The sequence below is a fragment of the Anolis carolinensis genome, chromosome 6, assembly GCF_035594765.1.
Source record: "Anolis carolinensis isolate JA03-04 chromosome 6, rAnoCar3.1.pri, whole genome shotgun sequence".
Lineage (NCBI taxonomy): Eukaryota > Metazoa > Chordata > Lepidosauria > Squamata > Dactyloidae > Anolis > Anolis carolinensis.
The window spans coordinates 40,858,366-40,885,207 of NC_085846.1; the positions used below are offsets into that span (position 1 = coordinate 40,858,366).

General features: G+C 35.5%; 1 protein-coding gene across 8 annotated transcripts in view; it reads left to right on the forward strand.

Moving 5' to 3' along the window:
• The window catches only part of tanc2 (tetratricopeptide repeat, ankyrin repeat and coiled-coil containing 2), a 264,804-nt gene that overhangs the window by 46,332 nt on the left and 191,630 nt on the right, over positions 1-26,842 (forward strand). Inside the window, exon 2 of one of the 8 annotated variants that reach the window (XM_062957033.1) lies at positions 24,748-24,791. The exons of the other annotated variants lie outside the window; for them this stretch is intronic. Coding sequence (XP_062813103.1) covers positions 24,776-24,791 — 16 coding nt within the window. The 5' untranslated portion in view covers positions 24,748-24,775. The remainder of the gene's footprint in view (positions 1-24,747; positions 24,792-26,842) is intronic. 8 annotated transcript variants of the gene reach the window in all.

The following is a 26,842-nucleotide window of genomic DNA, read 5'->3' on the forward strand; positions in this document are numbered from 1 at the left end:
TGAAAATAAAGATGAAATGTAAATGTTTGATGTAGGGCGGGGTAGGGTATTTTTCCACCAAATAATGTGGTGATCCTACCCCCTCTTTTCTATTTCAGTCTGTATGAAGTTCAAACTTCTATACTGAATGTTGCATTTTCACATATACAGTAAAATGTACTGTAAATAACTTGCTGTTTTCTGTCATTCTCTAGATTAAAGTTGCATGTATTTAACTTGTAAGCAATAAGTAGATTGGTCTGGTTAACCAATATAGCCTCATGTAATTATTAGACCTGCCTTCATAATGGTGAAAGAATAGTTGGAGTAACTGCTCTTGCTGTTCATGCCACCACGGTAACTTTAGCAGCTCTTAAATATGAAGATATTTGCCAGCCGAACTAAGGAGGAGATAATTGCTGATAATTGGACAACCACACAAACTTTTATTTCTTCCAAAGCCTAAGTGATTAATGCCACATTAAGAATGCAGGTTTAAATGAGTGAGAGTGCAAACCTATCCATACTAATTTTAGTTGTAAAGGTTTTCTGGACTCAGTGTGAGTTACACTGAGTAAACATTCATAGGACTAAGCTGCAAAGGAGCTAAAGATTCTTTAATTACGAACTGTAATGCTTTTGTGTCATAAATACTATGTTATCCTTTCAACCATATAATATGTAATCCCTACTATAACATGTGATCCTTTTAGAGAAAAGTATTTATCATACAGTGTACAAAAGATGAGTTTTCCACAGACTGTATTTTGACAAAATCTCTAATCAAGTGCCGGCAAGATGATGGTTTTACAAAATCTTATTATGTCTTATACACAATGTTTTATTGGATATTCAGGTTGCAGTGCAGCGTTCTCAGAAATTGTGAATAAAAATCAAAGATTAAAAAGAAATGAGAAAACATGATAGAATTGCAGGGCCTGTCCCTTACTCTTGAGTACCAGTATATGAGATCTTTTAATTTGTAGAACCACAGGTAGAGTTTACTGGAATATAAATAATATGTTGTGTGATCCCATATCTAGAGGCCAGATCTGTGGCTATAAAGTAAAACTATGTGTCCAGCCCACTGTGAATAGTAGAGGACCCCCTTATGGGTCCTGAGAAACCAAGAATATAGCTGCATGTAGCTTGTAGTATAGTTACATTTTGGATTTTGTTTAGGTTGGACCAACAAAAGATGTTTACCAGTTGCAAGGACATTGAAAAAAATGTGGTGTGATTCTTTGCTCTTCTAATCATGATGAAGGGCAGGAGAATTGACCAGATCTATTGTTGACTTTGCAAAGGGACAGCAGAAAACAGTAAGATGTTTAAGGTTCATTGTAGGGTTAGAGATTTTCTGTACTTACTACACATGTTTTTGAGAAGGAGACTGAAAGTTCCACACAGTTACATTCACAACTTGATGTAGTGTCCAGCTCAAGAACCTTCCCTTCCTTGTGGAACAAAATTGGTTGTTAATAATTATGTTGTAAATGTTTATCTGTACCTGTTCTAATTTTTATAAGCCACCTTGAATCAGAGATTGGGGAAAAAAGAAGGATATTAATAAAAATACAGGCAGTCATTTGCACCACAGATTCTGCATCCACAGATTCCACTGCTCACAGCTTGAAATTATTATTATTTAATTCAAAAAGCGAACATTAGTTTTGTCATTTTATATAAGGGATACTATTTTACTATGCCATTATATATAATGGGACTTGAACATCCACTGATTTTGATATTCATGGGGGCTGGAGGTGGGGGTGTGCTGGAACCAATTCCCAGTAGAAAACAAGGGCCCACTGACAACAGCAATAGTGACAACAACTATGACATTGTATTTCAAAGATATAGTTATGTTAGTCTAGAATATCAGTATATTGTAGCACCTTAGAGGCTAATTGTTGTGAGAATGAAGTTGGCAGCATAAGCTTCCATAGATATATCATTCTTCCTTTCTGGCCACCAAGGCTTGGACAAATATGTTGACACCTGCATTTGAAAGTTGTACTCTTAAAAAATGGTTTAATATATTTCAAGTATGCTAAACATATTGTAGATTCATTCATTTACTGCTTTTCTGAATTTATAATAATAATTCTTTAATAAAATTATAATAATAATTTCTTGCTACATTTTTTAAATGAAGCAGCTTGTGTAAACAGTGGCTGATGTTAGAAATACTTCGATACTTACTGATGTTACTCTGGCTCACCAGTGTACATATTGGGGGACTACTAAGCATAAATAGAAATAAATAGAATTTACAAGTAGTGTACAGAACTCTCACAATCTGTAAAACTAGAATTCAATCAGAAGGAACTTTAGCACATATATTTGAAGTTAAAACATTTTGACTTCAAACAATTTGAGTATAATATTTTGAATGCAAACTAATTATTCTTGCAAATGGTTGGTATTTAAATGCTGAAGGACAAGTTATATGTGCTATTACCACAGGTTAACATGGATAATTATGAAAACATATGATGAATCTAACTTTTATTAAGTCAAACGGTGGTTTGGCAGCGATTCTTTAGAGCAGAGTTTTCCAAACTGTGTGACATAGCACGTTGGTGTGTTAGCTATAATGTGTAGGTGTGTTGCACAAATGTAACAAGAAACCTCTTAGTCTATGTGAAGATATATATATATATATATATAAAATGTAAGGTTTTTAAGAGATATGTTATGCCCCCCCATTTATTCCTCATTATAATGTATGTATGTGTTCTTATCTCTTTTAAGAAGTTGGTCCAACCTTTGATTTGTTAGTGAAACTGAATCACTGTGTTGCAAAATGATGCATGTCTAAAAAGTATGTTATCAACATGAAACGTTTGGAAGGCTGTGCTCTAGAGTTTTCTCAATCCTGCGCAGGGGTATCAGGGTTTGAACCTGAGCTTTTCTGCATGGAAAACATGATTTGCCATTAGCTGTGACCGGTCCAAAACTTGAGAATACAAATCTAGTTCTGGCTGCTTTAAAATATGTAGTGAGTGACAGTTTGTACAGAAAATACTTGTGTGAAATTATTGTGCAGGTCATTTTATAATTTGTATATTTTCTTAGTGAAATAATCTGGAAAGAATATGAGCATGGTGTTTGATCTTGGCCAACAATTCTGGAAATTGCTTTGGTCAATTTTGGAAAGTTTTTTTTCTGTTTGGAAGGTAAATACTTGCATACTTTGCAGGGCAGTTGTGAGCTGTGACCTTCTCTCAATAGATATTCTCTTGCTGTCCTTTGGGTTATCCATTAATCAGCACCTTTCATTTCCTTTGCTTTTGTTACTGTTAGTAAATAATATTTCTGGAATATGTATAGTGTTTTACTTCACTTTTATATTCCTTGTTCAGATCCTTCATTAAACTCCTCTTTTCTTTTGTAATTATTTAGTTAACCTTGTCATTCCCATCTCTTGCTTATAATCCAGATCAGTGGCATTTGCTGTGATTAATTTGTTATAATTTTTCTTCCCTTTATTAGACCCTAATTTTGCTTTCCTGTAAAAGCCCTTTTTGACTTACAAATTTCTGTAATGTGCCATACTATGCAATAGGTCATGCCATGCCACATGTTAATTTTAGCACAGTTAACACAGCAATAGGTTTTTGCCCTGAGAAGGCTATAATTTAAAATACTGAGGGGCGTATGTGCATAAACTTAGAAGGAAGATGAAGGTTAAGATAAACACAGGAAAAAAATATGCATCTTGTTGAGCTTTGTATATTTTGGCTTCATTCAGAAAAGGAGGTTATATGAAAGGCATCCTTGAAAAATTTAAAAAAGAGTTTCAAGATAGATTTATAAGAAGAAATAGTACCATGATGGTATTCTGGCAAGCAATTTTTAGTCATTTGCAACAGCTAATGAGAAAAAGTACGGAGTTGTGGTTTGGTAGAGGCTCCTCACACTGCTGAGTGTTGTGTAGCTGAAAAAGGGAAGATTACATACACAAATATAGTTCATAGTAGCAGAATAGTGATAGGAAGAGGCCATGCCAGAGAAAAACTTTGTATTAAATCCAACATTGGATGATAAATTAATGTAGCAAAATGAACAATGTTAATAATTTTGGAAGCAGAGTTCTAGGTAAAAGTGTAAGGCCTAGATACAGCAGGAGAAGGGAGTTTAGGAGCTATCTAGAACACAACTTATTAAATTATGGCTCAGGACTCCAAATGAGTCGCCATAACTATATGTTTGGGTTACCTTCCTTCCTTCCTTCCTCTCTCTCTCTCTCTCTCTCTCTCTCTCTCTCTCTCTCTCTCTCATGTACCTCTCTCTGTTTTCCTTTCTCTCTCCCTTCCCCAATGCTCCTCTCTCTGCTTTCTCTTTTCTTCCTCTCTTTCTCACACACTTGTGTCCTTCTCTCCTTCCTTCCCTCCCTCTCTCTCTCCTTCCCGCCATTCTTTGTATTCTTGGGGTTGCACAAACATTTTTCAGATAAAAAAGGAGTTGCTAGGGGGAATTCAATATCTCAACTCTGATTCAGTGAAGTTAAAGAAAAATAACAGCGAGAACGCCATGATCAGGAGGGCATTAGACCAAGGCGGTGTTTGATGAAGTGAATTGGAAACAACTGTAGATGTAGATCTTATTTTCCTAAATGTGAAGTCCAGTAGTAATTTTGCCAGAGTTGAACATATTTGGCATATTTATGCCCCTGAAACGTAGTTGTTGTAGCCTTCATACTATATCTTTAGTACTAATGTTGTGCTATTTTAGTGTCATTGATGAAGAACCAGTAGAGGGAGTCCAAATCTATTTCTCTTCTTATATTAAATTTTGTTTGGCTCTGATGTATATGTGTAATCTTATCAATCAGTGCAATGTTTCTTCTTTCTTTTTTCCGTGCATATATTTGAAACTTGGATAAAAATGTGGCTACTTTTTTCAAAAGTACTTGTAATAGTACCTATGAAGAGTAGTGATGCAGCAGTGAGAGTGCTGCTTGATTATACAGTATACCATAATAGAAATAAGTGAGTTATAAAGAGTTTGGTGTTTTATTTGGACTTTACATAGGACAAATCAAGAATGGTGTCACTAGAATAATTTTGTGTTTTAAAATGTAAGATTGTTTCAAACAAACTGAAGGATTTCATATGTCTTTAATGGCTTCCCTTAAACTATTAGCGATGTTCTGCATTATTCCCTTTTTTCATTTTTAAATTTTAACCTTTTACTTACCATATAAGGGTACACAATAAAGAATCTCAGTTCCATAATGTAATATTCTAACATTTTTAAAAAAGAAGCGGGACTTTTTTTTGTTATTTATAGATTTTAATGAAAGCAGACTACATATTTAAATATGGGTCCACTTGCAGTTTGCATCTAAATACCACTTCTTCAAATAGGAGAGAATGGCGTTTCCATTCTGGCAGTCAAGAGTCCATTTCTGCTGACCATGTGTTACATTCCAAGAAATAGGTATATATACATTGCTAAATATAACTTAATTTTCTAATAACCAATTAATTAATGTAGTGGTTTGTAACCAAAATGAAGCTTCTATAGAACATTTTCAAAACATATAAAAGAAGTATTAGCCATATTGCACTTCCAGAAATTAATTGATTTGGATAAACCTTTATTGAAAAGATGTTGAAGAGACCAGAGGGCTCAAAACAATAGTTCCTGCTTTATAAGACATAATTAAAAGTCTACAGCCATACTGTTATGGATGCTAAAGCAACAAATACTGATTGGTCAAAATTGAACATTCCACTTCCCTGTTCCATTCCTGTTGTAAACTTTGGCTATTGTAAAAAAAAAAAATGGAAATGTGTATATATAAGTCATTGGCCCTGGAGTTGATCATTGTCAATATTTCCAATAGAAGGGTTTCAGAAGTGCTAAGTGTTGCAAGATCAAATTGATATTGTAACATTATTTGGTAGTTGCAAATATTGCCATTTAGTTGCTGAGGATAAATTAAGCTGATCTTGTGAGAAATGCGTCGCTCATCTTTAGCATCAAGTACCATATATAATCGAATATAACCCGAATTTTTCAGCCCCTTTTGGGGGCTGAAAAAGCTCCCCCCCCGGCTTATATTCAAGTGAAGCAGGAGCAGGCTCTGCTGCTGCTGTTACCGAGTCTTCCACCGTCTGGCCTTATCTTCACCTCTACAGCCTCTCCTCCACTGTGTCCACTGCAAGGTCTTCCAGCGAGCGGAGGCCTCTGTTTGAAAAAGTTACCACACATGGGTTGAGAAAAGAAGAAACGGAAGCGTGCAGATGGAAAGACGAGCAGGGAGGGAGGCGTGCACCTCAGTTTCTTCTCTGCTGAGTTGCTGTGTTGAGAGCAGAGGGTGTGTGCGCGGAGACAGAAGGAGAAACTGTGGTGATTGCCTTCTTTCATGCTTGTCTTGCTGCTCCTTTCTCCTTCTGTCGCCAGAAGGGGAAGGTGGAAGGGAGTTGGGATTAGATGGCCTAAGGGGTCACTTTCAACATCATCATCATCATTATTGAGGCTTGATGGCTATCTGTCAGGGGTGCTTTGATTGTGCTTTTTCTGCATGAAGTCTGCATGAAGGTAAAGGGGGTGGGGCTGGACTGGATGGTCCAAGGGGTCTCTTCTAACTTTTTAAAATTATTATTATTATTATTGAGGCTGGATGGCCATCTGTCAGTAGCGCTTTTGCTGCATGAAGGCAGAAGGGGGTTGGACTAGGTGGCCCTTGCGGTCTCATCCAACTCTAGGATTCTATGAAGAGTCTTAGTCGCCATGGGCCAAACATGAGCCAACAGTGTGCTTTCCCTGCATGAAGGCAGAATGAAGAGGATTGGGCTAGATGGCCTTCAGAGGTCCCTTCCAACTCTAGGATTCTATGGAAGGAGTCTTAGTTGACCACGGGCCAAACATGAGCCAACAGTGTGATGCTGAAGCTGAAAAGGCCAATGTCGTTCTAGGCTGCGTCAGTAGGAGAAACCTGAGAGAAAGTGAAAGGGAACTGGTATGACACTTTACCTCGGTTGGTTTTTTAATTGGTTTTAATGATAATTATTTAATGCAAATGTTTATTTTAACTTATTGTACAATGTTTAGTATTGTCTTTTGTTTAATTTTTTTATTTTTTGTTTATATAGGCATCAAATGTTTGTCTGTTATTATGTTGGAAGCCGCCCTGAGTCCCCATGGGGAGATAGGGTGGAGTACAAATAAATTATTATTATTATTGTTATTATTATTATTATTATTATAATGTTATTGTTGATACCATATTGTTTTTGTTGACCCTCTTTTTCCACTTACAGAGCTAGTTTACTGTTTTCTTTGAAATATGGTAAATATTCAAAAACATTTAGCCTACTGATGCCTCAATTAATGTAATTTTATTGGTATTGATTGTTATTTTTGAAATTTACCAGTAGCTGCTGCATTTCCCACCCTTGACTTATACTCGAGTCAATAAGTTTTCCCAGTTTTTCGTGGTAAAATTAGGCGCCTCAGCTTATATTCGGGTCAGGTTATATTTGAGTATATATGGTAATTGATTTAAAGTAAAAACCCACTAGTTTAGAAATGTGATAGAAGTTGAGAAATGTAAAAGCTTTTTTGGTAACTCTTTCAATTGTGACCTATATTTACTGTTGGTGAGCACATGCATTTTCAAGACCTTGGATTGAAAACCTCAGAATCAATTTCAGAAAATGAATTATCTTAAGTATATCTTCTAGAATATAACTGACAGGTTTAACAAAAAAAAAGAAAAGAAAACAGATCACTTTGGGATAGATTGCATAAGAAGTCTAGCAGTATTTGATCAATGTAGAGATTATTGTTTTGCATCTGCTCAAAGGAGAGTGATTTACAGTTTAGCATCATATACAGTATTAAGAGATTTTATTTTGTCTGTTCAATCTCTTGCATACGCTTCCTCGATCTTCTTTGTAAAAGGAATCTAAATCTCCTCCCTACCATATTCAGTATATAGCTATGTATGTATTTACACATTTTATTTTACCTTTCTTTTTAGACAAAAAGGCTCTCAGAATGACTTAATGACAGAAAATAAATTTAAGACGTTACACATAAAGCATAGGGAATGAAGAAGATGGGGAAAAATGTTGAGGTTATAGCTATTATATTGAGTAGCTTGAAGGATATGTTGCAGTTTGTGACTAATGTGCTTGTGTGGAATTAGCTTTGCTGGACACTCCTTATCTGTGTACCTTTGACATTCGAAAGTAGAACAAGTATGTGCTTAACATAAAGTAGTTGTCAATTAAATTTAAAAAATACTATGCAATAAAATAAAACAAACCATTCAGTGTTAACATAAAAACAGGTTGTTGGCATAGGAAGTATTACTACTTTGTAAAATTCGGTATGCAGAATAAGAATAACTAGTGGAAATGTAAAAACATTGGTGCATGGAGTGGGAGCAAAATGTCTGTGAGTATGATAATATTTTTTTATTTGTTAACAGCCTCCCCTCACAACTTGAGGCAGGATACAACACAGCCAAAATACCCAAGCAAAGCACACCACCACCAAAACATGTATACCTCTAGACACACACACACACACACACACACACACATATATATATACATATATATTGATGATTATAGTATTTGATCTGCCCTAGTTATTGATGCATGGATATTCTAACTTTTTCCTGCACAAGATCCATCAAAGTGGCTTACAATAAATGAAATTTGTATATGTTTTTGCAAGATACATATTTTCACAAATTTTATGCAGTTAGAAGAAAATACTTCTCTTTTAATCACTCAATACAGGATGATCTCACATAATTCAGTTAGATTGGGGTGAGAATAATGTGTCCCTCCTATTTTTTTTTCACTTTCCATGTTTATGCCATAAATTTTGTTAGCTAGGGCTGCTAGATCTTGCATTGTAATAATGTTTAGAAGACTGCACAATGCTCAAACCAGAATTAGATGAACAATGAAAGCAAAATGAAACATGGCTTGATGGGAGTTCAGTACACAAAACTACATACACAACCAACTGCCATAGAGCCTAAATATGGTTTAGATACATTAATCAAGGAATGGTCATATCACTGAGCAGTGACATATGATGATTATTCTGGTTGATAAATAAGTAAACATTTTGTGTAGTATATCATGGCAAACTGTTGCATACAAAATAGAACACATGCCATAATTCCCCCTTTCATCTCTTCAGCATTCCTGAGGAATGACAACTTGTTATTCCTCAGTGCCCATAGGTCATTATAGTCGTCCCACTGTATCCATGGATTCCACTATCCATGGCTAGAAAATATTCATTAAAATAAAAATAGATTTAGCTATTTATATGAGAGATATAATTTTAGGTGCCAAGATATATAATAAAAACATGGATTTTGGTATCCATTGGGGATCTTGGAACCCAACCCTTTTCACTTTTATTTATTCACCTTATAGCCAAAAATGACACAAAGTTAGTCAAAAGTTTTATGGTTTTTTTTAAAGTGGGTTCCTAAGAATGATATGAATCTAGTCTTTTCCTTCATAGCTAGAAATGCAATTACAGCAGCAGCTACAATTTCTAATAAACACTACAAATAATAATAGCCAGGTGGATAGTGGCTACTGTAGCTCCATATATATAAAATATATATCCTCCATATAGATAAAATGATTTTAAAAATGACAATGTACTAGTAAATTAGTATGTAATGCTTACATAGTTGGTTAATGTTTATTATTTGTGATTCAAGGTGAAAATGTGTTACCATTGACACTCATGTATACGTTGATTTCATGTATAAGTTGAGAGTAAAGGTATCACGTAAATCTTTCCCTCTCCTTTTAAAAAATGTAAATACACAGGAAGAATGCTTATTTGAGGGATTGTGATGTGGGGAGTGGGGGTAAATTGTATTGCTGATATTCAAATGTCTGCATCTCTACAAATACAGATAGGGGAAGGAATATAAATGAGGAAAAAGAATAAGATTGCAGCCTGAAAAAAAGGAACCGGGAGGGTGTGGGGAAGAGCAAAGAAAGAAATCCGCCTCTGCTAGGGACCTAGAGAAAAGGTAGTGTCAAGAAGCAGAGGAGAGAAGCTCTAATAAAAAACATCAGGTAGGAGCAAAGGTAATCAGTTACCTGCTCCAACTAATCAATTAGCTCCATGCTCCCTAGCTATGCAATTGGAATGTTTTTTTGGCAGCCCTGTTCTGGATCCTTTACTGTGCTTCAACTGGGGCAGGTGTTTACAGTGTACAGTGTTCCCTCACTACTTTGTGGTTCACTTTTTGTGTATTTGCTGTTTCGCGGTTTTTCTTTTTATATATATATATATATATATTATTGAAGGTTTTATACACAATTTGATAAAATGAAAAAAGGAAAAGAGAGGTGAGAGGAAAGAGAAAAAGAGAAATAATAAAAAAAATGGTGGGAGAAGTGGAAGGGGTGTGGGCAAAAAGGGGGGGGGAGTTTGTCAGTCTTCCATCCTCGTCACTTCGGTGTAATTTGCTACTGTTTCGATTCTTCCTGTAGTCCTGGGTGGGTTTTCTTTTCTGTTTCTGATTGTACCGATCAAAGTTTGTTATTCTATATATTTGTTTTTATACATTAGTTCCTATTCCTTTGTTGCTTATATTCTTTGTAGAGTGACCAATCCGTACGTTTCATAGGTTTCCCTTTGTGTTGTTTAATCAAAAATGTTAATGAGTCCATCTCATATATTTCATCTATTTTTGTGGTCCACTCTTCTATGCTTGGTATGGCTTGTGTTTTCCAATATTTTGCGAATAAAATTCTCGCTGATGTAGTCAAATATGTGAACAGTATGTCTTCATTTCTGTTGAGTTGCATATCTTTGTCGGTTATTCCTAGGAGGTAATATTCTGGTTTTAAAGGGAAAGACTTTTTTATTATTTTCTGTGTCTCAGCATGTATTATTTTCCAGTATTTCTGAGTCTCCTCACATGTCCACCATGCGTGATAGAAAGAGCCCACCTGGTTTCTGCACTTCCAGCATTTGTTTTGAACATTGGGATACATTAGGCCTAATTTTTCCGGTGTGATGTACCACCTGTGGAATATTTTTAACCAATTTTCTTTCAGATCTGTCGCATAGGTATACTTTAATTTAACATTCCAGATTTGTTCCCATTCTTTGAATTTAATTTGTCTTCCAATATTTCTGGCCCATTTTGTCATGCATGCCTTCACTGTTTCCGTCTCTGTCGACCATTCGAGCAATGTATTATATAACATTGTTATGCTTTTTTCCCATTCCTGAGCAATTTGTCCCATATCGTTTCCTTTTCATTGAAGCCCGTTTTACTGTCTTTTACGAATTGTTCTTTTAATTGTATATATTGAAACCAGGTTAGGTTGGGATAGGTCTTTTTTAACTCTTCTTGCTCTTTCAGTTGATGTTGGTTCCCTCTTTTTATTAAGATTTCTTTATATGTTGGCCATTGTTGCCATCCAAGAATTTTTCTTTGATTGGCCTCAAGAGGAGAGATCCACATCGGTATTTTCCTGTATAGATATGGCTTATACTTCTCCCATACCTTTATAATTGAAGATCGTACGAAGTGGTCTCCGAATCCTTTTTCGATTGCTCTTTTATCGTAGCCAATATAAGATATATATATAGCTGTTTCGCGGTTTTTCAATAAACTCTAAAAGACTATTATAAATCATTAAAAATTACAATTTATAGCCTAAGGAAGGGAAGAAGGAGAAGCCAAACGGAGAGAAAAGGAGCCCAAGCAGCAACGAGAGGAGAAGGCAGCAATTTATCAACATACGATTGGTTGATAAAAGACTTAAAATAGTGTATAACTATTAAAATAATGTATAAATATTAAAATAAATATAGTGTCACTACTTCACGGGGTGGTCCTGGAACCTAACCCCAGTGATAAGTGAAGGAACACTGTACCCCGCATTTTGCAGAGCCGATTTCACTCTGGATGTGGGATACACAAGCATCTGTTGCAGCACATATTTTAGCTGAACGTAGGCTTTCCTGAGACTTTTAAAATACATTATATATCCTTAAATTCGTACTGCAGTGCAGTGTGTGTTGTGTGGCCATTGCTGCTTGGCTTCGAACTGCATTATATGATCAGTGTAGAAGGGCTGTGGGATGCAGTTTAACAATTCAGGTCAGGAGAACTGTGTTTTCAGATTTTATTTGTAGATAAGCTTTATGTTGCATCTGATTTAGAAAAATACAGAATGAAAGAACTATCAATTTTCTTCAAATCTCATTGAGAAAATTACATTTATACGTGTGTGTGCGGTCCACTGGAGAAAAAAAAGGCAATCCAAAATAGAAAAAATGTATCCACTTAAAAAATGCCATAGGAAAGAAGTTTAATGTTGGGTGGAGATTTTAATACAGTTTTGCATCAGTAGATATTCAGGAGATTGTATCTAGGTCAATATCAAAGTATTTCTTAGATTACATGAAAAGTATATACATGAATTGATAAAGATATGTATGTCCCGATTAAAATGATTCCCTACCTTTTTGTTTGCATTGTGACTAATAAAGTATCTGTGGAAAACCCACAAATAGGACATGAATTCAATAGTGCCCTAATGAACCAATCAATGAGTGATTTAATAAATGATCAGTATAGTCTTAACACACGAAGAAGCTGGGGTGGTAGAGGCAGTCTGAAAATGGCAAGTTTAATTATTTTTAAGCAGGGTACACTGCTGTGCAGGAAATACAATGCTGGGGCCAACTAAATTAGTCATGCTTTAGACCTGAATACAAAACAATTTGAGTTAGTCCTGCCTAATTGATTTCAGTGGGACTAAAGCATGACTAATAGCATATCCAGCATCCAGTACATTATATTTTCAGAGATAACTTTTTCCAGTTATTTGATGTTAGCAACTCTAATGGTCTGATAAGTGTATTCTGTTTATTGAGAAGTATAATTATGTTTCATACTGCAAAGAAAAAAAATGTAGAAACAAAAGAATGAAAAAGTAGGAAAAATGAGAATGGAAATGAAAAGTGTATACGATTTGAAAATAGGCTAGGTGATTTAATCACATTTCCAAAACGTCTTTTATTGAAGTTAATATCTATAAACTATATGTTGATCCATAGCTAAAGCAGTAATACCTCCTGACTGTTGAATGATATGAGGTGAATGTTTTATCTGTCTAATCTTGAAGTAGAAATCTTCGTGTAATAGTAAAAGCAGACAGAATCCAATGATAGTAAGCCTCAGTTAAACTGCGCGTCTGCAATTTAAAAGTACATGTGTAAATACAAAATATTTTTCTAACACCCCCCCCCCCCCAAATTATTACTTTATAACATGTCTAACCGAAAAGTAATAAACACAAAACATGGCTATGTTATATATTACAAGCGAACAGGGTTTTTTTTTGCAGCAGATCACCAACTTTTAGTTGTAGCAGATAAGTTTTGTCTAAAAAGGGATATTATGACTTGTATACCTGCAATACAATTTTGTTGTTTGACTAAATGTATTTTAAGCCACAAGTGATTTTGTATATTGCAACTTGCACAGTTTTCCATTGATTAATTTGCATAGGACAACCAGACTTTTTGTTCTACACAACTCTGACTTCATCAGCATCACATTTCATGGTTCACAAACATTTTATTAACATTTATACACTAGACTTGTTGGTTTCCCACACAACAGGGATGGCAGATATACTCATATATTTTGTTGCTAAATACCTTTGAGTTAACTTTGACTATTGCTGATGCTATGAATGAGAGACTGCCAAGTTAGCCTATCCTCAACAGCCTTGCTCAGGCTTTTCAGACTCATGGCCATGACTTGCACGACAGTTTGTGGAATATTATTTGAAAACACAGAAATTCTGGGCCACTCTGACAACCACTTTGTCAGACTACACAGACAAGCCATTGAAATCCACAAGCAAGCACATGGACAATTTCAACAGAAAGGAAGAAACCATGAAAATGAACAAAATTTGGCTATCAGCCCAGAGAAACACCAAAAACAAGACAGTAACTAATAAACACCACCCAGGCACAGGAGGCCTCCAGGCAGCAATAAAACTTAGAGGGAACAAAGGCCTGGCAGATACTCTCACTATTGGCTATGCAATTTTCTCAGATACACACATGCTAATGGATGGATCCCACTCAAACACTTTGAAAACAAGCTTGCTACCTGCATTGCCACCATCAGATCCTCTGAAGATGCCAGCCACAGATGCAGGCGAAATGTCAGGAGAAAATGCTGCTAGAACACAGCCATATAGCTGGAAACCACACAACATCTCAGTTTATGGAATAGCACTAAGATATTTTTTCTGCTGGTGGTTCTTTGCCTCAAGTAAATATATAAACAGAGACTTGCATTATTCTTTGGCATGCCAGTGGAGTTTTACATTACTAGTCATAATTTCAGTTGATGGATGAAATCCAGTCTTGCATGAGCAGCCAACTAGTTGCATGACAGAAGTTTCCTTTAATTCCTGCTCCTTCTGTCTTACTCCCTCCCTCAGTCTCCCAAATCTCTGGGCTGTCTCATAACCCTTTAGAGTAGATCGAATTGCAGGATGGAGGAGGTATCCATTCTGTTGTCAGATATTATTTCACTCGTGGATAGACACTATTGAAAATAGGCTACTGATTAAATGTTCATGCAGAGATTAAGTGTAGCTCTTGTTTTGGTCTTCTGCATTTCAGTTGATTTTATAGTCTATTCCTTTACACAAGCTATAACAAATCTCTGTTGAAATATTGGTCTGGTTTAAGCCTCTTATCCCTTTTACTATTGTATAAATTCTACTAATAAACATCTTGATGGCTTAGCATTAAAAAAGGAGCTCCACATAATTTTGTACATCACATTTTCTCACTGACTTACTCTGCTACTAGAAAGAAGGATAATCTATCATTCGCAAGTTCCTCTTACTGAGTGTTAGGCAGGAACAGATTTGTTGATTTCATCCAACCAGATGGGATTGGATTTGTTCTATTGTTTCTCCATGCAGTATCCTGATGATTTGGGTGCCTTTACAGTAATTGTTGGCCAAAATCTTGGTGTGGAAAGGTACAATTATTCTCAGTGCTACTCATTTAAATTTTGTTTATCTCAACTATGTTAAGACATCAGCCAATTCTAAAAGCAGATTATTGTTATCAGCTTAACATCTGATGTAGAGAGATTTCTTTTCAAGAACACCAATGCTAAGCAAAATGCTTGTGGCTGGTGATATATGGTTTTTTGTTAAAAGTTTAAGTAGCTGTCTTTTGAGTTGGTACCTTTTCAACCTTTATTCATGAAAATAAGATTCTAAGTTTTACTACTCTTTTGAAACATTTGAGCTGTTTTTCTTTGGGTTGATATTGATTTAAATCTTTGGAATGACAGCACAAAACCTTTCTTTCTAAATGACTGCATTATAATGGGTATTATGTGAAAAGAAATATACTGTATATACTCGAAGATAAGCCGAGTTTTTCAGCCCTTATTTATGAGCTGAAAAAGCCTCCCCCAGCTTATAATCGGGTCAAGGTCAAGGCTGGCAATGGAACCTGCAGGCTATTGCTTGCAATATGTGATCTATTTCTCTCTTCCCCTCCCTTATCAGTGTGTTTACTTTTCCAAAGCCTCCCTTGCTCTTAAGCAAGAGAATGTTTTGAAAAGAGAAATACACCTTTGCAAGCCAGGAAGAAGAAAAATATATATTCATTAATCTTATGAAAGCATTTTCCCCTGAAATATTTGTTAAACTCTCCTACAGATATATAGGCATTAACCTCCTGCATGCATTTGCAATCCCTATGTATTTATATATCTGTATCTATCTATCTATATACATTAATTTTATATATGAATTTTCCCCTCATATGTTTGCAAATCCTATATACATATAGATCCATGTACCTGTATATCTATAGCCAGGAAGAAGAAAAATATATATTCATTAATCTTATGAAAGCATTTTCCCCTGAAATATTTGTTAAACTCTCCTATAGGCATTAACCGCTTGCAAGCTTTTGCAATCTCTGTGTACCTTTATATATGTATCTATCTATATACATTAATTTTATACATTAATTTTCCCCTCATATATTTGCAGGTCTTTGTAAATCCTTTATATATATAGATCCATGTACCTGTGTATCTGTAGCCATACATATACATTATTTTTATATATGAATTTACCCTCATATGTTTTCAAGTCTCTGCAAATATCTATATAAAGAGAAATGTCTGGATAGATATGACTATTCAGTATTCTTACCTACCTATATATAGGGCTCGCAAATATTACAGGGGAAATGAACACACAAATATATATAGAAATGTCTAGATAGATATGAATGTGGCTTGCAAATATTGTAGGGGAAATGCACACACACACACACACACACACACAGGGGGGATTTGCAAATGTTTCAGGGGTAAATGCATATGTGAAATTAGTATATATAATTATAGATTTATATCTAGCTCTGCATTGTTTATGTAGGCTTTGAATGTTTGCCTGTCACTATGTTGGAAGCCAGCCTGATTCCTCATGGGGAGATAGGGTGGGATCCAAATGAAGTTATTATTATTATTATTATTATTATTATTAGATTATTATTGATACCATATTGTTTTTGTTGCCCCTACTTTTCCACTTATAGAGCTAGTTTATTGTTTTTCTTTGAAATACAGTAAATATTCAAAAACATTTAACCTACTGATGCCTCGATTAATGAAATTTTATGGGTATCTATTTTATTTTGAAATTTACCCGTAGCTGCTACATTTCCCACCCTTGGCTTATATTCGAGCCAATAAGTTATCCCAGTTTTTGGTGGTAAAATTGGATGCCTCAGCTTATATTCGGGTCGGCTTATACTCGAGTATATACGATATATGTAATCCAAAATGAAATGTTGTTGTTTCCTGTAAAAGCCTTGACTTTGCCTTGAAAATGGTAGAATACAAACACAGTTCCTTGTACTTGGAGTTAGATATATAAATTCCAGTAGATCAAAATACTTTAACAAACTATGTTTGAAAGGTTGTTATTTGCTTAATGTAAGTAATGCTTATGACAGCCCCGAAACCACTTTCTAGGGTTTTGAGCCTTTTTTTAAACAGGGTGATAAGAATGAAATACACTGTCACTTTGGCCATTAATTAGATGTTAGAGGCAGTTGCTGGAATACATCATTACACAGAAATAGAAAAATGAAGACTGTTAATGGTTAGGGAATTTTGCCTGTTGTAAAGTAGCTATTTTGTTTTAAAGATGCTTATAAAACTGAGCTTGAATAGTTACTGTTAGCCCAATAGCATGTGATAAATTGTAAATGCAACTAATAATTGTTTGCTGACCTGACATACAAATTTACTTGTTAGATGTTAGTTCAAACTGATCTTAGATTAAACATGTCCTAAATTCACAAATATTTGCACTGTCATCTTACATTATTTCTAACATAACTTTTTCTAAAATGTATTTTTAGAAAATAAAGGGGGGAGATACAAACAATACAAAAAAGCAGTTTTTAATGGTATTTGAAACTAAAACAATTACATCTATATATATAAATATAGAATGTGCATTTCCCCCCATGGAGTAAACAACAAAATCAATGAACCAAATCACACCAAATTTGGCCACAAAAGACATAGTCATCCAATCTATGTTTTTCAATCAGAAAAATAAAGTCAGAATAACAGAAAACCCCCAATTACGCAGATCCTCTCCCCAGGAACTGAAACAACTACATTATCCAGAGGACCTCGCAGCTGTGTGCGGAGCCTAACACCACTTTTAAAAAATATTGCCATGATGGGCAGGACTTTGGGCTGGCAACTGTTGAGAGCCACGCATTCCCCCTCAGCCTCGAGCCCGGCACGTGGAGAAGAGCAGGTAGAGAGAGAGCCAGCTGGCAGGGCTGTTCTTCTTGAAGGGGCTTCCCTCCCTCCTCGCACACACAGGAACACATAGACCTCCAATTAGAAAGCCGAGCGGAGGGGGGTGGGGAAGGATGAGGAAGAGCCGTTTTCCCCCTGGCTGCCAGTCAGAAGGGTAGGCCCCGCCCCCTTTAGGCCCCACCCATTTCGTGTCATAGCAACCCCCAATGAAAACCAGGGGACAGGCAGGGTTCATTGGCTTCTTCCACACTGCCTATAAAATACAGATTATCTGCTTTGAACTGGATTATATGGCAGTGTAGGCTTCCACACAGCTATATAATCCAGAATGCCAAGGCAGATCATCCACAGTATCTGCTTTGAACTGGATTATCTTGAGTCCACACTGCCATATAATTCAGTTCAGTGTAGATTTTATACATCTGTGTAGAAGGAGCCTCATATAATCCAGTTCAAAGCAGATAATATAAAATTATACATATAATATATAATAATTACTGTGGTATAATAATACAGAACAATATCATCTCTAAAATCAGGACAGTAAATAAAGAACAATACTCTAAAAACAGGCTTTGAAGCTGCAAGGCCATTAAATGCTAATCAAGGTGGCTAATTTGCAGCATTCATACTTGCCTCCAACAGACAAGAGTTCTTTCTCCCACCCTGGACATTATTCCACAGGTATGTAAACCCCACTTGGCTGGCTGCTTCCTACCTAGGGGATCCTCTGTTGAACACCTTGAATAGCACTGAACAGCCTTCCAGCTTCAAAGCCAGGCTGCTTCCTAACCAGAGGGATCATCCGTTGGCCACCTCGAATACCAGTGAACAGCCTTATAGCTTCAAAGCCAGGCTACTTCCTAACCACACAGATTCTAACCCCCAGTCTATGCCACAGCAACGCAGCTAGTTTAATTCATAAGCACATATTAGATACACAGTACTAGGACTAATCTGTGAACCTTACACTCATTGTCTGTTGATTTCTACTCCTTGTTTTCCACTTCCTTATATAATGCTATATGTTCTCATTTCTACTTTTAATAACACCCCTTTAAATCCTAATCCAATAGTTGCTCCAGAAACGTGATAAATAAGGCCCAATCTTTCTTCAAGTTAGTCAGGGATTTCTCCTTGATCAGCATCACCAGTTTGTCCACCTTAGCTAGTTGACAAATCTTCACCAACCATTCTTCTTCCATCTCAGCACATAGATTATTCTTGCTGTAATAACAGTTGTAGTAATCTTCCATGTTTTCTTTCATCCAGCATTCACAACAAATTAAACTCGGTTTCATCATAATTTTAACCTTAACTATTTCTTCCATGTTTGAGTCCAGTATTTCTGTGCCTTTTTACAAGACCACAACATATGATAAAATGTTTTCCCAACATTTGCTAGTGTTGGGGTAATTTCAAAAAGGAAAGCAATTGAAATGTAAATCATCAGTAACAGCAGCTTTAGTTCAGCAGAGCAGAAACTTCTGGAGTATAGCAGAAGAGCAAATGACAGTCTGGTGATTTGTAGAAAAGAAATATAACTGTAGATGTATGTCCTGTTGCTTAATGGGAACTATGCTTCAGCTATGTTTGTGAAAACATAGAAGGTGAATTAGCATTGGCAATTTAATGTAAGTGTGCCATAATGAGTGGAAAGCCACCTCTTTTATTTTTCTGCCTTGGTTACATCAATAATTATGACATTTAATTAAATTATTTGATTTCTCCCTCTGCACTTTTCTGACTCATAGTTAAATGCATGACTCATCTGATCATATCATAAATTCTAAATGTATTCTAAGATGTTCACAGTTCATCTCACACTGATTACTGGTCTGCTAATATTGTTTCATTAAATATAGAAATAGGTTTCATGTGTTGCTGCTGCTGCATTACTTTAATTTTTATTCAGTGGGAGTGTTAGTCCCCAGAAGCAGCACCTTGAGGATCACTCTTTTCTGCCATAAATAAAATAAAACAATTGTTATGTTTATTTTAAAAGATGTTGCTATTCAGACATTGAAAGCATATGGGTGCTCCTCCTCATCCCTTCTGATGGAGTGGAGCTAAATCATCTTAGTTTTCTGAGGAGCTGGCACCAATAAACTGAAGGAGATAGAGACGAGTGAGTGTGACTGAAAACATGCTAAAGTCTCCCTGAAAGTATTAAGTGTGGGCCAATAAGAAAAGATCTTTTTGACTACCATCAGAAAAGATCTTTTTGACTACCATCATTGCAACTTCACAGAACTGTCCAGCTGAGCTGTTTCTAATGTTCAGAGATCTTAAATAGTTCTTTGTTAATGGACAGTGTTTTATTATATACAATTCAGTTGTAGATAATGCATATTTTAGTAGGACAGTGCAAAATTATCATTAGTCCTCGTAAGTCAGATCAAATTTGTTAAATTCATTCTTACGACGTGATATTCAACATGTGGGTGTGGCCTGCACCAAAAACATAAGAATCAAAATTTACCCAATTTTATAAACCTTGGAAGCCTCCCAAAGTCAGTTTTATTTTCAGCGCAAGCAAGTAAAGCAAAGCCAAAAAGGCTGCCATTCTTCTTTAAATTAATGGCCTCTTGCCATCAGGAAAGGGAAGCAGCAGGGAGAAAGCTGAGACCGAGAGAGCACAGAATTCTGGGAAATGTAGTTTGGGAAGGCGAGGAGCCCTATGCCAGAGAATTCAAAAGGCCCTGTGCTAAATTAAATTTCCTAGAATTTTGCTCAGCATCAGAAAACCCCAATCAGGACAGGTGAGAGATTTCTTCCTTCGTAGAAGCAGCTGGTCAGAGTTCCAATAAATTGCTGAATCTGCAAAGAGGAGGACCAACTGATACTTCTAGTAAGTAAATCTCTGTGCTGAGCTAGGAAGAAATCCCTAAATTGAAGTTCTATTGGTTAATATGAGAGACATTCAAGGATATAGCTGTTAAAAATGTTTTTGTAAAACATTTTTTAAAATTCCCTAAAATAAGTAGATATATTAATATTTCTGAAAGTTGGAGGGAATTATCCCGTTATTTTGTGCCACTGTATTGAAACTTCAAGAAGATAGCTCTTGTGGTTTTTTTTAAAAAATGTTGTTTATAAAAACTTTGAAAATTCCCCAAAATCACGAATAAATGAAACATTCTGAAATTTGATGGGTTAACAATGGTAAATGTGTAGCAAGTTTCACCCCAAAAGCTGTAAAAATGAGGGAGAAAGGAGCCCCTGAAGATTCGCCACTTGTGCTATTACTATAACGAAAAAATAACGAAATTTCATTAATCTTTCACAAATGATACTTTAGAAACACTTTAGAAACAAAGCAGCACCCCTACTTTATGAGTTTTGAAACTTTTTTCATCGATTGCACGGCCCTAGTAGGAGTGGCTCAGATATCAGAATCTTACCAGACCCTTTTCTCTGTGCATTTCTGAATCAGAATTTACAGATTCTATTCTCTATCCTAGAAAGGGTAAGCCTTTTCATTTTCTATTTGTACAAAAGATTCACATTCCAAACCATAATGGGGGAAAAAAAAATCAAATTCTAACTATGTATCCCAACAGCATTTTCTGCATGACCTCTTTACTCATAGGAACATGCAAGTGTTTTCATGTTGGTAGGATTTCATGTTCCTCTGAAGAAAGGAACAGATATAAACCAAAAGGTATTTTTCATCAGATATAATTTTAGGTCATTCTTCTAGAGTTTTTCTCATTGAATGAAGATCTGTTTTTATTTTTTCTCTATCGTGTAGTTTTTGCAATGAGGCTAATGGAATAATTAATGCATTTATGCACTGATATCAATTAGATTCTATTGATATCAGTGCATAAATGCATTAATTATTAGATTAGCTTTATCACAAAAACTACACGTGATAGAGAAAAAACAAACACAGATCTGAACTCAGCGCAAAAAAACTATATAAGAATGACCTAAAATTATATCTAATGAAAAATGCTTATTGGTGTGTGTTACACAAATATGATGTGAAATGTGCAGACTTTACAGTAGTCCACTGTAATGTACCATTCATCATATTTTAAAAAGTTGACGTGTTGGGAAACAATAAAGACATGTAAAATCAGCATAAAATTTGATTTCAACTGTTCTCATTTCTGATGATTACAAAAAGTTTTATGTTGTTGCCTTGTGTAATTACACAATATTTTTTCTCAGGATTTAAAAATTAAAGATGAGATGGGGGCATTAATAGCCAAAGTAATCAAAGGATATAATGCAAACTTTGACCAAATCATAATAATATTTGAGGGAAAACTCTGCAATATATCTATAGTCCAAGTTTATACTCCAACTACAGAGGCAGAAGAAGAAATTGAAACGTTCTATATTGGGATCCAGAAGGATTTGATCACACTCACCAAAACAGGCCTTCTTGTTAATCATAGGTGATTAGAATGCAAAAGTAGGAAACAGCAAAATATAAGATGATGGGAAAATTTGGCCTTGGATTAAGAAATGAAGCAGGGGGGTGACTGACTGATTGAATTTGCCAGGCCAACAGACAGTTTATCACAATCACATTCTTCAAGCAGCTGAAGAGGAGACTGTATACATGGATGTCACCCAATTGGGAAATACAGGCAGTCCCCAAATTACGAACAAGATAGGTTCTGTAGGTTTGTTCTTAAGCCGAATTTGTATGTAAGTCAGAAATACATTTTAAGTATAATTTCAGCCATCTATCTGGCTGGATCAAGATGGCGGCCTGATCAAGATGGTGGTTCTAATGGGCTGTCTGGCCATGTTCCAGAAGCATTCTCTCCTGACGTTTCGCCTGCATCTATGGCACTCTCAATGGTTGCGAGGTCTGTTGGAAACAAGGCAAGTGGGGTTAATATATCTGTGGAATGTTCAGGGTGGGAAAAAGAACTCTTGTCTGAGGCACCTTGACTAGCATCCCTCCCTCCTCCTTCTCCTTCCTCTCCCTTTCTGGCCTTCCTTCTTCCTCTTTCCCTCCCATCCTTCACTCTTTCCTTCCTTCCTTTGTCCTTTCTTTCTCCTTCCTTCCTTCCTTCCTTCCTTCCTTCCTTCCTTCCTTCCTTCCTTCCTTCCTTCCTTCCTCATCTCTTTTCTACTGCACCAACATTCATTGGCCATTTCCCCAGTCTCTGTGGTGAGTTTATGGCTATGTTCCAGAAACATTCTCTCCTGGCGTTTTGCCTGCATCTATGTCGGGCATCCTCAGAGGTTGTGAGGTCTCTTGGAAACTAGGCAAGTGGGGTTTATATATTTGTGGAGTGTTCAGGGTGGGAAAAAGAACTCTTGTCTGAGGCACCTTGATTAGCATTAAATAGCCTTGCAGCTTCATAGCCTGGCTGCTTTCTGCCTGGGGTAATCCTTTGTTTGGAGGTGTTCGCTGGCCCTGATTGTTTCCTGTCTGGAATTCCTCTGTTTTCTGAATGGTGTTCTTTATTTACTGTCCTGATTTTAGAGTTTTTAAAATACTGACGTTTCGCCCTCATCTACTAAGTTTGTCCCCACTTCAAGTAAGTCACCCCAGCCTTGCCATCAGAGTTGTCAGAGGTTGAGACGAAGGTCTGCTCATCATTCTCATGCTCAGCAGAGGGTATGGACCATAGTTATCATGCTGAGCATATTCTCCAAAATGCCAAAGCCTAGTTACTATAGCCGTATTCAAACTTCTATCTGAGTAAGAAGGCTAAAACTACCATATTTCATCAATCTCAGCTACACCTTTTTTGCCTAAATGACTATGCCAAAATTGAGGTGCACATTACATAATTGTGTAATATGATAAAGACAAGTGGGTTGCTGTTAGCTTTCTGGGCTGTATGGCCATGTTCCAGAAGCATTCTCTCCTGACGTTTCGCCTGCATCTATGGCAGGCGTCCTTAGAAGGTTGGAAACAAGTCAGGTGGGGTTTATAGATCTGCAGAAAGTCCAGGGTGGGAGAAAGAAAGAACTCTTGTCTGTTGGAGACAGGTATAAATGTTTCAATTGCCCACCTTGTTTAGCATTGAATAGCCTTTCAGCAGCTTGGCTGCTTCCTACCTGGGGGAATCCTTTGTTGGAATGACATTATTATTATTATTATTATTATTATTATTATTATTATTATTATTATTAGGCCTTGCTTCAGGGAAGGTTCTTCTGCCATGGCTTCCTACCATTCGAAAATAGAACACATGCCTCCCTAGGGAGAAAATTCTACAGTCAGAGAGCAACCACCTAAAAGACCCTGTTCCTTAATCCCACCAAATGAGTCTGACATATTAGTAGGATTGAGTGAAGCCTTCTCCAGAAAATCCTAGAGATCTAATGCCCTCATAGAGGGAGATATGGCTTTTTAGATAGCCTGAATCTAAATCATATATTGCTTTATAGTTCATAACCAGAGTTTTCAATTGTGTATGGGAATAGACTGACATAAATTAAGACACCAGTGTTTTTATGTTTTTTTAAAAAAGAATATTAACAAACAAGCAAAGCAGAAAAGACCATTACATTGTGGGTACTGATAACTGTTAGTGACTTTCTTGTATTTTTCTTTTATGAGAAAAGTTTTCATATAAAGAAAACTGCCAATTAGAAGAGCTGTCTATATTGTACTTTACATTAATTTTTTGTTTAATCTCTATAATCTGAGGGTAAGTTTTGATAGCTGTAATATAAATTTCTGATAACTTCCCCAAGATGGAATTATAGTAATATTATGTAAAAATCATTTTGGTTTATCTTGAGGTGATTTAAATTGAAGAGTTGATTTTCCTGCCTTGATATCTATTGCAACTCTGTATTCCAGGAATTCTGTATTAAAAATTCATCAGTTTCCCCATTTATATACTGTGTGATCTGTGAACAGGATGGACTCTGATGTCACCTTTCTGTTGTGCTCCTTCTAGGTTATCAAAATCGCAGTGCTGGTGTGACATGTGTACTTTGTTGGGTAAAGTTTTTATTTTTACAAATACTGTATTCCAGATATGTAAAACAACAGGGAATAATCACAATATATGGATAGACTAATATTGTTGATTATAGTTTTCCAGTATTTTATATTACTAGTACTTGTTATTCTTGCCAAATACACTGTTGTATTGTGCCATCTATGTAACAGTTTTAAGGAACTATCCTTAAGGATTGTTGATTCAGTTCTCTTCGCATGAGTCAATTAAAATTTATAGCTTTTGTTCTATTACTGTCTTGATAGTATGTTATGTTCAATCAGATATCCAAAATGTTATTTCAGTAACATTTTGGATACTAATCTATATTGATGATACAGTATATCTCAATAGAGTTCAAATACCATCATATTTCTAGTCATATTTTGACTGTGGTATTCTTAAGAAGATGCCTTTGAGAAAGGGATTCCAATTTATTTCCATTGTTTGGAATTTTCCCTTTCATGAAGTTCTCAGAAAAGCTGTTAATTTGCTCATCCAATTTTGTTTTAGTTTTGTGTTATCTTTCTTATCAAATTCAGTGAGATTAGGGTGTAACTCAAATGAAAGAAATGGGGATATTTCCAGAAGTAATTTATTTTTCAATTTCTTTCAGCTTATCCATGTGTTATCTATAAAGAGATTTTCTGTCCTTTTATAATTGTATTTTTACTCCTATAAGTAAAATTAGCTCAATTAGTTCATTATTTTCATATCTTCCTATGACCTCTCTTAGGTTTCCCTCTAATATAAAGCCAAGTACTTAATTGTTTTGCTTCATAATATCCGTGAAGGCTGGGCTCATCTGATGTCTCTCAATATAATAGTTTTTCTTTCAGTTTTCTGCCAGTCTTGGGATTTTAAAAAATATAAATAATGTTCTTATATTTTTTTGCCATCATGACAATTTTTTATAATCATTTGTTATGGGAAGTGTTTGATATAATTTATGTTGTGAAAACTGTATTTTGAAACCCCAATTATATCCATAATAGTTAAGTATTATTAGAATCATATTTTTATATTTATTTTTTCCTGCTTATGGGTAGGAATTTAACTACTTAAGTTTGGATTTGTGTGTGCTCATGTGAATATGTTTTATATACATTTCTATAACATTTACATGTAGAACAAAAAGACAGAGGCATTTGTAAGAGCAGACCTGCCCAACATATAGCCCACAGGAGGAGTGCTGGAGCAGATAAGGCTAGTGTATGTCTTACATTTTGAGGGACAACAACTGCCCCAGTAATTCAGTTTACTACATGTCTTAGTGACTTAGTGACAGCAGAGCTACCATTACATCAGTGATTATAATTCTACATAATTATGATAATATTTGGTTAGCATTGCATATCAAAGGTTATGAATTAGTAACTTAATGAAACTTAAATGTTTTTTCCATTGATGAAAGAACTTTAAATGTTGGAGACTAGGTTAACATGGCTGGAGTATTTTCCTGATAGGAACTTTTATCAAACCTCAGCTTGATTGAACCCCTGATACAAGTTATTCAAATATTCAAAACTTTGAGATTAGAACTGTCACTGAAAAGATAAAATATGTAGCCCAGTTAATAATATATACATATATGAAACAACATAATCTTATAGCATTTTAAAATACATTTTAATTCCATCAGTAGGTTAAATAATGTATATCTATGGATATAGATATACAGGTACATGGATCTATATGTATATAGGATTTGCAAACATATGAGGGGAAAATTCATATATAAAATTAATGTATATAGATAGATAGATACAGATATATAAATACATAGGGATTGCAAATGCATGCTGAGTCCCCTCGGGTGAGAAGGGCGGAGTATAAATTCTGTAAATAAATAAATAAATAAACAATACCATGATGACATTAAATAGTGCAACAATAGGAGGCAGTATGATGACATTAAATAGTGCAACAATAGGAGGCAGTAAATTGTCTCTAAAAGTTTCACGAACAACAGAGCTCAGGCACTGCGCCACAGGGAGAGGCTACAGAAAAATCATCATTTAATTCCAGAGCATTATCGTTTTTAAGGCTTTGT